The following is an 18,409-nucleotide window of genomic DNA, read 5'->3' as shown; positions in this document are numbered from 1 at the left end:
ATCAACAACTATATTCATAATCATTTTTCATAATTTTTCAAGCACAAATGGAACTTATTCTCTGGTTTAGCCTGGCTGCTGATCTTAATCTTATGATAATAAACTGAATATATTGAGGTTTGGGCCAACTAAACAAATCATTTAAAGATGTCACGTTAGAGTTTTTATAAATTGTGATTGTGAGAAAAAACCTTTCTGGCATTTTATAGACCAAACAATCAATCAACAAATTGAGAAAATTAATCGGAACTGAAAATAGTCATTAGTTGAATTCCTACTCTCAAGCAGGATGCTGCAATGGGCACTCGTATGTTAATGATCAACTAGCTACGAGAAGCAGAAACAGAATCTTCTGCCATCATCCTCATCTGGGAAAGAAAACGGATATGTAGCCCAGCGGGCGTCATAGAGAGATCAGCCAGAAGTCTAATGAAGCCTGTCTCTAGCCTTAGCCTGCAGCCCAGCTCTGGTGACAAGCTTATTCCGACGGGGTAACGCACAGAGACACTCCTGCAATCACTGGACATGTTCACCACATTCCTGTCGTCCTGCTCCAAAGTCATCACATTACCTAAACAATACAGAATGCTCTTTGAGACGATTGGGGCCACTGATTTGGCCGGCAGTTTCTGGCATGTGACGGATGCTGTGAGCGAGCTACAAATCCCAGAGTCACCTTTGCTGAGCCCACGTCTCACGGTGAATTGATTGTTACAGCGTGTGGGACTTTGTGTGCAGTGTCGGCCTCACCGTGTGCGCTGTGATGCACTACGGTGTTCACGGGGCAGGACGGCTCACTTTAATGCTAATTAAGTGTGTCTATTCCTGTTGGTTGCTGATTAAAGCTGGCGTGGCCAGTTGGTGTTGAAGGCTGCTGCTGTGCGTTGCCAGGCCTTGTCTGCCAGTGGAGACAGAGTTTCCTGTAACCTGAGGCCTAAGCCTAGCAGGGGAACCTGTGGAGGCAGCCCTGGGGGAGGAAATGACACGTTGGTTGGAAATTGCTGCCAATCCAATGCCTGCCCTCCTCCCAGAATAAATTGGCACAGGCCACGTCTGCTCTCACTCAATTAGACTCTGTTCACATATTGCATTAAATGTCTGTCCTTCTTTGCAGGGACATAAACTATGCACCGCATGGCTGTTTTCTTTTCTAACCAATTATTGTGTTTTAAAGGACAGTTTGCAATGGCAACTGACATGAGAAAAGCTCTCACTCACTTGGTACTCAGATATGTACTTGAACTCATGTACAGTATGATAAACAAGTCTGAAGTAAGACAAACAAAATGAGTGGAGCAGAATGGGTGGTATAAAAAATAAGCTATGGGAAGTAAATAACGTAAATCAAGCTTACCTCTGTAAATAATATACTGTATGATATTGTTGACTTTGGCACTGCATTCCTTTATTCTATGATAGTATTTTGTAAGCCATATTTATTGTATTGCTTTTCTTACTGAAACCTATCACTATGATGAATGCTACCCAGTTTATTGGGGATTAACCCATATTTCAATGAGACCTGAGAGATCAAGGAATCAAGAATAACTACAATGTCTCAGTAACATCTTCTTCCGAGTCACACCTCTGTATTTCTCTCACTTTCAGCATCTGCTGATTGTCACAGTCACAGTTGTAATCTTGGTTTCGTTGGCCGTTGCAGTGGCCTCTGTTATCTTCACAGTCTCTGCCTGTTCATTTGACCTGTGTTATCATTAGTGCTCTCAGGAAGACCCCCTCCTCCCCCACAGGTACTCAGCTTGCTGATGGCTGCTCCAGAGAAGAGGGCCATGAGGGGGCAGGGTGGTACTGGGCTGAGACCTCATGTAGCCCAAGAGATGGCTGCACTGTGTTCCTTGGCCTTCATACGCAGCGCAGCTATGCTGGAAGACTTGCGGTCTGGATCAAGGTTAAGATCGTAGCCATTGATTCCCCCGCCCATCCCGGGACCCCCAAAGAGGCTGCCCATGTGTGTCTGTCCCATGTGGCTGCTCCCTGGACTGGGCACGCCCAGGAAATCAGAGATGCCTCCAGGACCGTGAGGGTGAGGCGGCATGCAGGAGGAGACAGAGTCACAAGGCACAACGCAGCCCGGCACTGGAGATGCTCCACTGCTGCTCCCGATCCACGAAGGGTTCTGGATCTGGAGGAGAAAAGCAAGAATTATGAGTTAAAGTGTCTGCAATTAATATTTTTATACAAAACAAAATGTGCGAGGGGTCAATTGTCGTGATGCACATACAGAAAACCATCCCCTGGATCTGTAGCGATCCCATTTACGGAGCATTATTGCTAGTTTTAGCTCATTGTTCAGCTGCCCAGCCCACAACTTAACTGTTCTGGTTCACTTTTACTCTCTCATTGTTATTAGCCGCAGCAGTCAGCTGTTTTTAGAGAAAAAGCTCTTAAAAACCCACTGTACACTACGTGCTCAGCACCAAACAGCAGACAGACACAGTAAGCTGCTAGCCGTGAACACAATGAAATCTTCAGCAGCTAAAGAGACCGATATTTCCCTCAAAAAGTGGTAAAGACCAAAGAAAGAGCTTAAAGAGATTGAATATTGGACTCACTTGAAAGATGATATGTCAATGTTATGTACAACTTGTTTCTGCTGCCTTCAGAAACAATGTATTGCGGGTTTCATAACAAAACTTGCTCATATCTATTAACGACTCAAATATTTCTCTCAGATCATGAATACCTTGGCTTATTTAGTGAGCTGGCTACAACTTCTGTTCATTTACCTGTGCATAGTTCTCAGGCCGAGTTAGTAGAGGCAGCTCGTAAGCAGTAGAGAAATGTGTCCGGACCTGCTGCATCTGTCCATAACGCTCCCTCTTCCTCCACTTGGCTCTGCGATTCTGGAACCACACCTGCAAAGAAAACAACCAACCCATCAGGAAAAAACAGACCAGCCACTACAAAACAAAACTTGAATCTATGCGAAAGCTCTCATAGATCTCATATCCCTCCTAACTCAAAGAACTTTTTTTTTCTTTCTTCTTTGCAAAAACTAAGCCATCCTTTCCCGAAACTGAAACACATAAAATGAAGATAGTGAAGCAAATAAATTCTGCAGCACATGAAAGTGCAGGCCCAGGTTTTAAGACTTGACGTGTCTTTAAAGTGCCGTCCACACGGAGCTATTGATGTGAACATTTTGAGTCTCCCCTGGTGCTGCACGAATCAGCTCCTCCCTTTGATACACAGGCGTCTGCCTCCCTTCAGGCTGCCAGTGTCGACAGATCCACATCTGGGCCTGTAGCCATTCATAAATCACTCTGGGAGAGGTGTGCTCTCCCCCACATGTCAGCACCGCGGGATACAGTGGGGAATCCCTCTGTATATTCCATGAAACCAAAGTTCAACTTTTGACCAAGAATATGCCTTTCTTTGCCCATTTTTGGGATTATTAAGTATTGGATGCTGTATAAGAAGTAGGTTGTACTTGCAGTACCTGCTGACAGACCGAGTGCAGGCTAAGCCTTTTAGCTGTGGAAGGCACTGGAGGAAAGCAGGACCGAAGGGTGGAAAAAAGTAAAAAATTGTATCCTGAGAGACATTTCCTGAAATATTATTCTGCAGTCTTGGTATAACTTCTTCGGTCATTCTTCTCTGTATACAGGACATCTATTGTATGTCTGAAGGATTCATCCTCTGTTGTTCCTTTTGAGAGTTCTTCCTTTTATTTCCATTTTAAAGTTATTTGGTGGAGTTTTTCATTGACCCAATCGAGGTTCTGAGTATAGAGAACTGTTGCATTAATGTTGTACAGATTGTAAATCATACTGTTTTGACTGGATAAACAAAATTGTCTTGACAAGTGGATGAACATTATTGGATAAAACAGCTCCTAGATATTTATATTGTATAACCACCATGTAGACAATAGATTCCTTGCCACAAGCCATTTCTTTTGTTTCAGTTCTGTTTTAAGTTACATTGCTTTATAATTGGTGAAATATTAGCTATTTGGACACCTAGCCTCCAAACTGATGTAAGGCCGAACATGTCTGCCGGTGTAGAGCTGCAATGATTCGGAAATAAATTATCTTTTCAGTTGTAAACTTTTGCTACGCTTTTTTCAACAAAGTTTTCTCCCATCTATATGAAAGGGAATAGAGGAGCAAAGGGGGGTACTGGATGTCTTCTCATGTTTATTTGTTGGTTGTCTGAATCTTATCCTCCCAAGAGGGAAAAGGAAACTTCTTCAAAGAGAAAAGAGACCAATCCTGCCTTGACACGAGGGTTTGAACTTGGATTGTGGGTTGATTCCCAGACCAATCAGCTTGTGGTTGTCACAGTCCCTGACATGCAATTTCCCCTCAGTCAACCTCCTCAAATCCCCCCGATCATGTCCCTCTCTCCCCACTTCTTTTTGAACTTAAACACAATGGAGTTTAGTGACAAACATGAGCAAAGATTATTTCCCATACTGAGTCTTTCTTACCGGCAGAAGTGGATTTTTATAAAATAAGATAAGGCACGATAAGCACTGCAACATGCACACGTAACTTTTCTGACATTATTTCCAAAGAGAAGACCATACATGGCCTCCTGTGGTACATATGTTCCCTGTGTTTTTGCGAGAAGGTGACGTAAAGAAATGTCGTCTGACTCCGACATTCCTTGGGTCAGCTGGTGAGATTAGAGGACAGCTCACGCTCACAAAGTGGTAAACTGATATCTGAGGTTGTTTCTGAACCCCAATGTCAAGGTGAGGGGTTGTTGCCCTTTGAATTATATCATATGTTTGGAGGAGGGCTCAGAGTCTATGTTATGCCCACCCCCTGAGGATTTGGGGTCTATTATTGTTTTTGGTTTGTCATGTCTTTCCTTTGGTTCTTTGGTGGTTATTTGAGCTCACAATATCACAGGTTTCCAAATATAATCCTCAATTTAGAGGCCCTGATGAGACTGATGAGTGTGAAACTCGCTCATCAGTCCTATTAGTTTCTAGAAAGTCGTGACATGGTTTCATGTGTCAGAGGTAAGGGAACCTTGTATGTATTGCTATTACATTCAAGTCACAGAGATAAGCATCTAATTGTCCTAAAAAATAAACATAAACATACAGCAACATTTATAAAAAAAATAAAAATAAAACAATGATTCAAGCAATCCTCAAAGACCTCCTCTAACCACGTGGATGAAAAAATATGAATATTTTAAACTTGAACCTCTTTTCCTAATCCAAGCAAATATAGTAGGCTTGCTCAATTTGTACAACCTGAACAAAAAGTTTAAAACTTTATTATTTCGGTTTATATTAATCTTTCTTTCCAATATCCTATATTTTCCAAAAAATAACGAGCCACTATTTTGCTTGAGCAAAGACATATGTCATTTCCTACTTCCTGGATTAGTAAAATATTGTTTTATTGTGTAGCTGATGGAGTACATTTTCATTCACAACATGTAAGTATTTTAGAGTTATGTAAATACTTTATTTATTGAAAGAAAATTGGATGCTTAGCTCTACGACTAGAATGTTAAGGTAATACATGAGAGGCACAAACTCTGGGTGCTAAGGTTAATGTCGGTATTCTAACGTTGTACGAGCATTTCAAAGTTCCTTTTTAAAATATATAGTGTTATCAGTTACCGAGCTGTCATCTTAATTGTGATGGATCAAGATCACCAAACTTGACCCCCACCACCCCCACCCCCTCTTAAAGCCCAGCCTCTTCTCTCCCCCCACTGCCGACCCTTCTCTCCTTGTCATTCTCCTCCCTCCTCCCTTTTAAGTCAGCGAGGGGAAGTGGGGATATTGGAAAGTGAGATGGGAGAATGTTCAAACTGGAGCTTGTTTTCATTTCATGTTTAATTTCCTGACGCCTAAGCCCTTGGCTTTCCGCAGTTAACCACTCTGACCTTTTGGAGGCGTGCAGACTACAGCAGTTGACGAAGCGTACACAAACTCATAAAACGCATGCATTTACATACCATGATATGCAAAATTCAAAGTCAGTCATAAACAAATGTGATCTTTTATCCTGGACACTGACACACTTACTGGAGCCTTTTATAAAAAGAAAAAGCAAACAATATATGAGCACATATAGATCCCTTGTCTTGGTTTTTGGGGTACTGAGTGTGTCATGTTTCACAGAGAGGGTTTGCTCTAGCTTTGCCTTTGAACAGCAGAAGGAATGAGACCCAAGCCAAATAGTTTGGCAAGGAGATCATTCGGCAACATTGTGAAGTCAGATGTGTCCTTTGCGGTTCCACGTCTCTTAATCCCCAGCTTCTAAGTTCGTTAGAAAGGAAAGCTATGATGCTTTTGTTCAAGCTGAATTTCAATAATACAAAGATTTTTAAATGTACTTCTCATAATGATCAACGGTGACCCATTTTCTATATGAAGCCCAAAAGGATGGTATTTATCAACTGAAAACACTCACTACTCTTCTTTATTTTATCTAGCAGACATCTGCAAGGAAGGTGGCTCAGAGCTCTTGGAGCTCAAAGTGCTTGGCGGTGATACAGTAATTGCTAAAGACGTTGACAGCAAAAGGCAGCTTACAGAGCCATTAAAGAGCTTTATTTATGCTCCAGAGCCAGCAGGCAGAGAGAGAGGAAGAGGGAGAGAGGGAGGGCAGAGTGCACAACTCCAAAAGCAGGCTTTGAAGTCCAGCCGTCTCACCTCATCTCTGTCATCCAGGACCACTGCGATTGATAGACTGCCTCAGCAGTCACTCACACAGCCTCCCTCTCCATAAAAAACAGGCAGTGTGGTGAAGTTCAAGTCTGAGGTTGAGAGCTAATTGTACTAAATAAACTAGTGGCAGCAGAAGTCACAGATGTGATTAAGAAAAACAGTCCAACTTTATGAAGACGTTCATCGTCAAACTAGGGAAGAAACTGTAGAACCTTGACATTGGCATTTTGGGAGAAAACATCTGTATTCTGGATTTCAATGGCTGTTGTTCCGGAGATGAAAAGACTTCTCCAATTGGTTGCCAAGCTTCGAGTGCCCCTTGGTATTCAACAATTGGATATCCCTGGTCTTTGTCTTGACAGACCTTCAGATGAAATTGTGGGATTTAGTCTTGATTGCGTACATATTTAGGGTCTGATTTTAGAAGTATGGGTCAAATCTCACAGTGACTCAACAGAGTCTGCTGTGTGGCTGTCGGATGAGGAAGTTAATTATATTCATCTGGGGAATAGATGGCTCTGTGTGAACGCAACATGAATGTACTTATTTTATTGTACCACCACAAGGACCAGGCCAGGTTCTCTGTCCCTGACTATGTCTCGGACCAGCGTGGAAATTGAAACTGGCATCTCAAAGTGTTTTTTATATCCTTGCTAAACAGCTTTGATGACTCCTTTTTCTTTCCATGTGTTTTTCCGCCCTTGCTTCAAGAGTTGTGCGGTGAAGTAGTTTGAACATGGTAGTGCTGAGGAGAAACCCTTGGCCTTTGACCCGTCTGCAGAGTCTGCAGCATGTAGAGCTAAGAGCAGAGAATTCCCTTAGTCCCACCCATCCCACTCTGATCTAAAACTGGCAGGCAGAAAGAGAGATGAGGAACAATAAGCCTCGCTGTCTGCTGCTCCAAACAATCTTTGTCAACATGCCAGTCTTAACTCTCCCAGCCCTCTCTTCTTTTCCCTGAGTGAATATTAGCACGCAAACATTAACGACTGTCCTCCAAGAAGGGACGACAGCATTCGTTATTTCAGTAAGTTTCCCAAAACGCTGTATGTTTATGATGGAAAGGGACAAAGCCTTTAAGTGGTTGTAGTCATTTTCTTTAGAGATGCAAAATACTGGTGCAATAATGATTCAAGGAGCTGACTACGAGCCTGGTTTTGGACACCATTATTTCAATAAATAACAATTCAGTATTATGTTGCCTCAACATAAAAAGACTTGTTTTCCGTTTCAATCCAGCACTCTGTTTTTTTTGTTTTGTTTGTTAAGCAGGATCATGATCAACCACATGTTTGTTATTGTAACCGTGGCAGCAAAGCTCCCCTGACCTTAACAAAGTAGTAATTTCAACCACCATGTTTCCCTAAACCCAACCAAGGTGTTTTTGTGCCTAAACCTAACTAAAACTTGATCACAGGGTTGTTTTTGTAATGGTTTTGGCGGATCAGAACACATTTCTCGTTTTGAAGGTCATGGACAAAGTATATACAGTATTTTGTGGTTCAGTTTGTAGGACTTGTTGGCTCATGTCAATGCGTAAACAAATTGTTCTTGTGTAACCTGCCGTTAATCCCCTGTCCTCACCTGTACACGAGCCTCCGTCAGGTCTGTCCTCAGTGCCAGCTGCTCGCGGGCATAAACATCTGGGTAGTGTGTCTTCTGGAAAACCTTCTCCAGCTCTTCCAGCTGGTAGCTGGTGAACGTGGTGCGATTGCGTCTCTTCTTGCCTTTGTTGCTCTCAACCTCACTTTTGTCCAGAGGACTGGAAAAGTCCGAGCCAGGCCGCTCACTAAGGCCCTTCTCGCCGGGCGCCTTTAGGTTCAGGTAGCTGCCTTCCATCCCGGGAGCGTCGACACTCTGGGGCAACTCAGACTCTGTCAGGCTGCTGTTGTCTTTTCCTTTAAGGTGACACAGAAAGTGTGGAAGGTTACAATCAATCATATTTTGTTCAATTAAAGGGGCTCTTCACCAATTTTACACATGTAGTTTACCAAGTTTGACCAAGGTTTGAAAATATGTCTCAACTTGGCCTTAAGTCTTCAACTGAAAGCATTACAAATGTAAGGTTTGGGGTTGAATAAAAGACGCTATCCATTTGCATCATGGGAAATGTAGGATCCAGTGTTTTGGGAAAATTTAAATCAGAACATCTCAGCCTCTGCTGCATACATTTTTACCAATATATCTTTCTCCAATATTAAGTACAACATTAAATCACTGGAGAGGCCCTTTAATGCTGTCATGTGGATTGACGGTCCTGCTAAAAAAACTCATAAAACCTAGGTTTTGAAGTTTAGACGTTATACTGTGGCTCTAATAAAAAGTTTTTGAGCAATTTTGGTTTTGGTTGAAGTGTGCCGTTGTTCAAATTTTCATATGAAGCATGAACAATCTAAATAACTTTCAGTCTGTGTGGCTTCACATGTAATACAAATCATATTCTTACCATGATCATATTGTTTTCAAGCAAGCTATTACAACCAACTGTATGACCATTTTAAAGCAGAGAAAAAGAGATCCATATGTTGTCAATAATTGTCCTATAATTATAGTTTCTGCTCTATAATTAGAATATTCAGCGGAGTTATACTCTCTTTAAAATTTTGCTGAATAAAGCCATGGTGCCTCATGTTTAAGTCAGCAGTGTCTGCTCATCATCACGTTTTAACATCCACATGAAATGACATTTCTTTAAGCTGACGTCATTTCTTTAATGTTTTATTTTAAGGTTCAAAGGCCCTGTCGGTTTGCAGCTAGAGAATAAATGTCTTTCTCTGTTTGAAAGCCATGTCACTACACATTGGCGTGACCTGTGACACAACCCTTGAAGCCCTCTCCCTTGCATCTCTCAATCACGCCACCTGAAACCCAAGCCACTTAAAACCTGCTCCATCTCAAGCCGTGTATGGCGGGCCTTGTGTACGACCACGCTGGCTCCGCAGCCTTGCCCCGGAGATGTAAACAACATTGTGTTTGTCACCTTCAATTTGGTGAGCGTCCATTTTGTGACAGACCGCGCTCTGTTCCTGTCAGCGCTTGCTAGCTTTTTTGTTTCCTTTTAGGAGATGAATAAAGCTGTCCCTTCTCCTTCAATAAACAAACAGCTGTGTGAATAAATAAGCTGAAGGGCTCTGGTTGCGGGCCAGTGAGAACAGTGCATTCTGTCAGCCTCTCTGTTTGCCTTTTCGGCGACTGGGCATGTTGAGCGCCCTGTCCTGACTATTGGTCTGAAACTACACCATAATGGTCTCTTCCACAGAAACAAAGTATTGTGCAACACAGCATTACTTTGGTCCAACATTTGTCTCTGAGTTAGATCAAGTTTAAATGATTAACGTTAGCATTTTCTTCTTCGTTACTTTTCATTTTTGTTATGGGCAATGTCAGTAATGGCCGCCTGCCATTCTCAGAAATCCGGTCCAATGAGCGAAGGACAGTTGACACCTTGTGGCACTTGGTGACTCTCTGGGCCACGTGTTTTAGTGGTTAGTTAGATGACTGAATAGTTTTAGAGTGATGAAGCTAGGCGGTGGCTGTCTGTAACATGCATGTTTGTTTTCATGGATTAGTACGCCTTTGGCTGGCGTGTCCCACAATGAGATGTCAATAGTCATCCTTTCGATACTGCAGCAGCCCTCCCCTGCTCACTGGCTCAGACTTGCCCCGGCAGAGACGCTAATGGAACAACACAGCTCGCCCAGCTGGAGTTCATGACCTCATATCGCTGTGGCCCACCTGTCAGACCCTCTTACAGTCTTCACGCAGGCAGATGTTCTGACATCACCTACCCCTGCACTGGCCTCTAATGCTAAAGCAATGTGCAATATTTTCTTTCTGCCCCTGGGCAGGAGCACGGCTGCAATGTTAAGAAGTAAGGCAGGTCAACTCCAGGGTCCTACTTAGCATTTGCATCTCTGAGAGAAAATGCCCCTGAGCAAAGCATATATCCTGTAAGGCAAAGGGTGCAGCTGGGGGATGGGAAGATTGTGGGATAATGGGTGAAATTGTTTAAAGTTCTCAGTCTTATACAGATCTATGTCTATCGACTATAAACTATGTTTACTCTGGAATCACCACTAATAAGAACATGTAATGAAATAGATTGACATTTTAGGAATTCCACTTATTTGCTTTCTTACTGAGAGTAAGATGAAACTTTATAATACCACTTTCATGTCTGAATACTCTAAATATTGAGCTAATTTGAGCAGCTGTTTGGCTAAATTTAGCATAAGGAGCTGACAATTTGTTATTTTATAGTATTGTTCTGAACATAGCCCCCTTTTTAGATTAAACCAACAACACATTCATTAATTAGTGAGTTTTAGAGGTGCTGGTCGTCGTATTTTGTTACCTTTAGACGGAGACAAGCTAGCTGTTTCCAGCCTTGTTGCTAAGCAAAGCCAAGTGGCCAGTGGCGACAGCTTCAGCTGTAACCGCCGTATGAGAGCATTGCAGAGCGACACTCATGAGCTAACTAGTGGGACAAGCTAGCATGTCAACAAAGCAAGGAGAAGCTCAAATTACAACACACACAGAGCGTGATTTTCTTTACTTCTTTGCTCAGGTAGATATTACTCAACTATATCTTGACATTACATAGAGTTGTTTGCTGCTATATTAATTCTCTGAATATCGTATAGAACCTTTAAGGTTCTCTGCCGTATACAGACGTATTAGACCACAATGAGCACTATCTGTTCCAATTAACATCTTTCTCTGTCTTGTACTCCAAACGTATTTCTCTTTTCTCTGTCACGCTAACAACACAGAGTCCTTTCCCACAAACATCTTTCAATATTCCTGCATGCTGAGCTGTGTATTTCTGCACACTAGTGTTCTGGAGAACACAGCCAAGATTCCACCACGTTGGCTCCAGCTTTTTTGGCATTCAGAGGAATCTGTTTTTAACTGTTCTCTTTTCAGTATTCATCAACATGTACTGAATATCACCGGCTGATTCTGCAATTTGCCATTTACGCTGTGACAAGCTGCAGACCTCTTCAGTTAGCTGAGGTCAGATGTTTACTAGGGTCGGCAATTTAATCACTGCTGAAAACAGAGAGAAAACATCAAAGTGTAATTGAACTGGTTGTAAAAGCAACAGGGTACCCTCTCAGTTTTTATGGAATGGGACGGGGAGGGTCAAGTGAAGCCAAATAAAAGAAACACTATAAATTAGTAACCTGGGGAAGGGTTAATGACCAAACACTAAATAGGGAAGGGAATGCTTTTAAACCAAGCACTCAAAATTGTTCTCTCAAAACACTCAAAGCCAACAGCAGTCTGCCACAATGGCTCTCCACTCATCACACCTTATATGGACCAAATACAGTCAAATATTCCACTGGCTTTGGTGGCTATTAATTGTACATTCATTGCTGGTTTTGCAGACATGCTTTGGGCTGGATTATATTTCCTGCAGCACAGTCTAAGACCTGATGTTGACTGTTGTTTCCTTAGTGGAAGGGAGGCTCCCAGATGTTCCTGAGGAGAGATCTATGCCAGTGGCTCACGCAGGAATGCAGATTCCCTGGGAAACCAAAAGATCTTTCTGTTCAGCCTCAGCTCCTGATAAATTGACAATCATGACCTCACTACTGTCATAATACGTTGGGCCGTGGCTGTCACTGTCTCATATCAAAGAGCTAAAAAAATGCATGTTTTTGTTTTTTTTAATGCAAGAAATGTGGTGAAAGTTTACACATGCTCTACTTGGGGAGCATCTTGATAAAAATTGTATTTTGGTAAAGTATTTCATTTTAAAAGCTGAATGCATGTGACAAAGTTATATGTACATACCTAATGTCATATATCGATATCAACAGTCCATCGACCAACCTTAAAACTCTCAAGGTCAAGATTAAATCAGTTGTCAGGCTAATCTTTTAATGATGTGATTATGTTTTGTATTAGCAATATTACAAGTACGTTTTGGATGGGGGATAAACATGATCTAAAAAGAGGACGGAGATTTTAAATCAAAGGAGATTATAGATTATCAATGCTCAATGATCGGTTAGCCTCTCCCTCTCTTCCAGTAGTCATTTATTCCACAGGCACATTTATAAAGTCTATATCATATTAGAATCCTGTTTTCATAATGTATTTTTTGCCTCTTTGGAGAGAAGCTAAAGAAAGTTTTTTGTTTAGGCAGCGTCAGTGAAAAGGTGATTTGGGTTACTTTCCATCTCTGGCTTTTAATAAAAGAATATACATCAAACAAGCAAAATTAGCTGTCTCGCTGCGGAAACCATGCCGTGATCAGAAAAATAACTATTGTTGATCATGGACCCATAGTGATCATCATACTCTTGTGTTGCCCAATAGTTTCCATCACACAGTTGACTTTCTTGACTCATTTTTGTGTGATGTGTCAGGCAAGAAGTATGTATCCCTTTCTTGACCGTAGCACTGTGTAGCCAAATGTTTGCAATATTCAAGAACTCTCACAGAGGTTAGATTTAGCCCATTGATAAGAATCAAGGAAGTCAAAGTAAAGACATAGCGCCAGCTTCAAAACAAAATGTGCACCAGCTGGTTAAGGTTTCCAAAGCATCTCGCCTGCATGCAATTCCCAGGTAGGCTATGTGGAGTTACCTTCCCCTGCAAGAGAGGTGGCTGGAAGTAAATGGAAAATCATGCTGTGTAAGCTGCACAACAGAATATAGCATATATTTTTCATTATTAGTATTTTTGAGTAGTGATAAGAAGAGTTTTTAATGAACTTTTGAGAAAAAGTAACGTGTCATAGAACACAACAGTTCTCAGAGTTGAATGACTTTTCATTTAATTGCAGGCATATTGCTGCTGCTTCACACATGTATAGTCAATACATTTTAACAAGCCAGGAATTTGTTGTAGCATTCTCATGACATATTCAAATGTATTCTGGTTCACAAACACACAGCGGCACGATCACGGTGTCATTCTGGCTCATTCTTAACATTGACACAATGTGTTAGTCATCAGCACATGCATGTCCTATGACATCACTTCCCCGATCTTCTAACGGAGTACTGTATTGTGACAGGAGGCTTTTAAAATGCTGCCAGGACTTTTTTTGGGGTTCTTGTTTTGGTTTTCATGTGCAGAGAAAAATGTTTTACATCTCACAGGATGATTCGATATCCCGCTAAATGGAGGAAGGATTGTTTGAAAGCACGGAGTGATCAAGCTTTATGTTACACATGTTTTCATTAGCTTTAAACTGTTATTTTGTGAAATGACAAAGAGGACATGGCACAAACAGCCTTTAGTGAGTAGTGTTCCAACAAACGCATTGTACATCAGCAATGCAGAACTCCACCACAGTATCAACAGGCCTACAAACACAATGACTTTCACTTTCCGGTTTTAGACTTAGCTCCACTTACATTCTCTCTAATTAAAACAGAAAGTGTGAGTATGTTTCATCATAAGTTCATGTTCCGTATCAAGGATAAAAACTGAAAATGATGAACAATTATGAAGCAGAAGACTCATAAGCAAAGCGTCTCAAAGCTGAGTCCGGTAGTACGTGCATGTAAACAGTCATTCCCACACGTTTCGGCAAAACCCTCTTATTTCGAGCCCCTCAAATCATTACCCAATCTCAATGTCCATTTTTTAATCATTGCTTATTTGTACAAGGTGTTGTTGACATAGGGTTATGTAAACCAGTCCCATTTTGTCATCTCAGGCACTCTCTGAAGCTTTGGAAATCTGATGTTTGGGGAGTATGAATAATAACTATAGGAGCCAGTAATGCACATCTGCTTTAGATTAATGCGGACCTCTCCTGCAGCGCTGACCTGCATTCCTTAGCACTCGATCAGCTCCAGGGGTTTTATTTCATTCATTGCTGTGAGCAGGTAGACGGCTCCATCCCTGTTCTCGCTGTGGGACAGTCTCACTGATTAACATGCACTCAGGGAAACAAACCCGCCAATCTGAGCCACTACTGTGCAGGAATATGTTCATTCACTCCTTCAGAGACAATTCCATTTTTATTTTTAATTAAAATTAAGAATCCATTGGGGCTAAATTGGATTTTCATTTACACAAAACAACATAAACCTTGCAAAACAATATTCAGCGATTTTAGAAAATGAATAGGAGAAATGTTTGATGATATATAAATGTGCATTTTAGAAATGCTTTCAAACTCTTAAATGTTCATATTGTTTACAGTTGAATCATAGTTGCATTGGAATGAAGTGATTTTAATTAAGGAAATATTCTGCTAAAAAGTTTGGAAGCCTTCTCAATTAAAAGAGGGAAAATTAGGTGTTAACATCTTGCACCAAATGCCAAAAAGATTTACCAATATCTTTTAACAGAATTAACACTATAAATCCACATAATTGTCTTTTCTTCTCCTGTCATTAAATATAAATATTAACATATTAGATATACATGGCATATGTCTACAGATTATTTTCCTAACTTTTTGGTCATAACATCCCCAGAATGACATTGAGACAAAATGTTGGGTTGCTGTGTTTACAGTTGCCCCCCAGAAAAGTCCCTTCGGGTTTGAGATGACGTTTGTCATCATGATGGAGATAAAGCGTCAGCATTGAGCAATATATCTCCCATTGAGGACCACACAAAACAGCACAAGTCTGTTGACGCCTGAGACTTTGGCATGAGCCCAAAGCATCCTCCTTCCAAGAGCCACGATGCATTCATCTGGCTGCAACATTTTCAACGATAACATTACAGAGCTCTCCTCAAGGGAGGCAAGTTGCATTTAATGATGGTGTTTAAATAGTTCTGTCAATGCACTTGCCAAATCAATTCACCTCAGTGATCCAACCTGTGTGCACTCATTGCTTTCAAACTCCAAAAAAAAAGTGACAGTTCAGCTTAAAGTGAAGAGTGACTCCAGTTGTTTCTTTCAGAATGTATTTTGGGAAAGTGTTGGCTCGGCATACAAAATAAATAACTTTTACTGCAAGCCTTACTGAGCAGAGGGCAGTTCATTTTCATTTGTTACACTTAATGTTTATATTTACTTATATGAACAACTAGCATTTAGTGTATTTAATAGGGTTTGGCATGTTCAGCCCCTGTTGTTGTTTTTTCATGTTGATTAAATTTAGTGATTTTTTTGCAGGAATTGTCGATTAAAATGTCTATTTATAGGTTATTTCAGCCACGATAATAACAGATGTTTTGTTCTGTAACATCATGATAAACATCTGGGCCTGAAATATATGTAGGCGTTGATCCACTGATAAGTCAATATATATATATACACATCTGATGATGTTTTTGAAGGATGTAATACATTGTATAAACACCTTAACATATATTATGTTGAGTACATTTTTACACATTATGTATTCTTAGGCTACCGGTCCTCTCGTGCGGACCTGATGTCAAACAGAGTCCACTTCTTCTGCTCATTGACAGGGTTTTGTCTTTCTTTATTTTAAGCCTCACGTCTCATAAAACACAGTGAAATTTATTGTTTTCTAAACGGAAAATGTGTATTGCAACGAATTGTCGGAAGACCCTTTAAAGCAATAAAGCTTTTGTTAAAAATGAATACTGTTTGTCGGGACGTCCACGCAGTCACTAAATTCGTCATTGACTCGACACATTGTGAGGTCTTGGCCTATAACTACTCCATTGAATACATGTGGACTCCCTTCACTCTGGAATCCGTTATTCTATTTATCATCAATTAATCACTCGTGCTCAAATCAAAATCATGCTATGAACATAGACAATACGCTAAATACTGTTGAAATATTTAATTTCTTAATTTTTACTGCATGGGTCTTTGATTCTTTTTTGCGGGCTTGCATTTGCGGGCGTGCCTCATCCTATATGCTTCTAGTTCATATTTGAATATGAAAAATAATTCATTCATGACGTTTCTACTTTTGAGGGATGACGTGAGTTTTACTGTGAGATCAGTGAGACGTTGCGGTTTCAGGGTGAACTTATAAACTACAGCGGATAGAAACGTCCAAGATAAGTGTACACAAATGGTCAAACATCCTTTCAAAAATAGGTTTTCAATAACTTCTACACCTCTTTGTCTTAGCACACAAATCCTATAAAGGAAATCAATGTATTCCTATTCAATGCTACAATTATAGCCCAGCTTGCAAGTTGGTGTATAGGAAATCTAACTCTGCATATATATTTCAAATGAATTGTTTAATGATTAAATGTAATCATCCTTATAGATACTTGTTTCATGCAAATGTTAAAGATTTTCTAAGGGTTTTAAGAGTTTTACGGTATGCAACTAAAGTATTCTGTTCCACACAAATGTTTTTTCTCGTCATCGATCAGTTTCCCACAACGGTTTAGTTACATTAAAGAGACATATACTTTAGAAATATACATGCTTCTGTATAGTATAGTATAAATATATACATACATGTATGTATATATATATATATATGTGTGTGTGTGTGTGTGTGTGTGTGTGTGTGTGTGTGTGTGTGTGTGTGTGTGTGTGTGTGTCTGATGGGAGTCTTTGTGGGTTTACCCTCTCCTCTTCTTTGCTCGTCGCTCACACTTTATGCTGACTTTCAGATTCTCTATTAAATCACTATACAGTACACATTTCCATTATTACTTGCAAATGTCCCCGTGTGTCGTGCATTTCCGTTGAACCCATAACGCCGGGTACCCTGGCTCATATACTCGCACTGTGTTCCCCTCTCATGTGCACTCACCATAGCAGGGAATCAGCGTCCCGTTGTGCCCGCTGTCCGGGTGCAGCTTGCTGCCTTCGGGCGGGGTCTTGCAGGTCGGCCGCTGCATGAAGAGCTGGTACTTGTTGAAGCTGCTGTCCTCCGCGCCATCCAGCGACTGGCACTCCGGCTGGAAAGGACTCCGGGACTTCTCTCCGTAAGCCTGTCCTTTACCCGGATTGAACGTGGGGCTGTATTTGGCTTCAGTGGTCTGGAAAGTCCTGAACGGGTTCGCCTGGTGATCCCTACCTTGCGCAGTAGACGTGCTATAATATGAATCCATCGATGTCATATCGCAGTATGAGACGCACGCTGCGTTCATACCTAAAAAAAAGTTATATTTCGAAAAAAATAAAAAAAAAAGTCCACACGGTTTTTCTTTCCCTCCCCTTCTCTCTAGACAGCAGATATTCTCCCCCAGATTCTCATGCACTGACAAACTCACACTGACGCACTCATGCAGACACACTCTCACGCTGCCGCATCTGGGACTGGTTACAAAAATGAATCAGATGTTTTCCAGAGACTGCATACTGAACAAATGCTAAAAAAGCCCCCTGAAGGTGTGTCGGGGTAAAGAGAAATGCCTCGCTCAAACTGATGCCGCCTGAGTAGCCTACAAGTGTATCTGACACACACATGGACACACACACACACGCACACACGCGCACGCAGCACTCCGACCTTCAGGCTCCACACGCATCTGAAGTATAGGCCCACACCGAGCTCCAGCCCGCGCTATTATGCAGCCGGTGGAAATGGGAGGTCAAGCTCAGAAGGGGGGAAAGCTTTTTTGGGAAACACGCGGGAGACACAACACATGACATTAATGTAATTAGAGGATGAATATAACGTCTTTGATTCCTGCTGTTACATGACGGAGAGACCCAACCTCATGGCTTTAATTTCTTTATATCAATCGTTAAGGCATTTAAAGTGGTGTTTCCATCTCTGGAGTCACATTTTGTTATTATCATGTGTGTTTAAGGAAAATCAAAATGTGTGTTTGCTTTGCCTTTTGCATGCAGAAAGGGAACCTTTGGAA

At 41.2% G+C, this 18,409-nt stretch overlaps 1 protein-coding gene across 1 annotated transcript; it reads right to left on the bottom strand.

The window, feature by feature from the left end:
- Positions 1–1,822: 1,822 nt before the first annotated feature.
- On the bottom strand, positions 1,823–17,686 carry alx4b (ALX homeobox 4b; the record flags this gene model as incomplete). Its single annotated transcript, XM_079224191.1, is given in 4 exon segments — positions 1,823–2,143; positions 2,748–2,855; positions 2,857–2,876; positions 17,347–17,686. Coding segments are annotated over 4 exon segments (789 nt in total).
- Positions 17,687–18,409: the final 723 nt, after the last annotated feature.

The sequence above is a fragment of the Taurulus bubalis genome (genome assembly GCF_910589615.1).
Source record: "Taurulus bubalis genome assembly, chromosome: 9".
Classification (NCBI taxonomy): domain Eukaryota; kingdom Metazoa; phylum Chordata; class Actinopteri; order Perciformes; family Cottidae; genus Taurulus; species Taurulus bubalis.
This window is presented reverse-complemented; position numbering and strand designations above follow the sequence as displayed.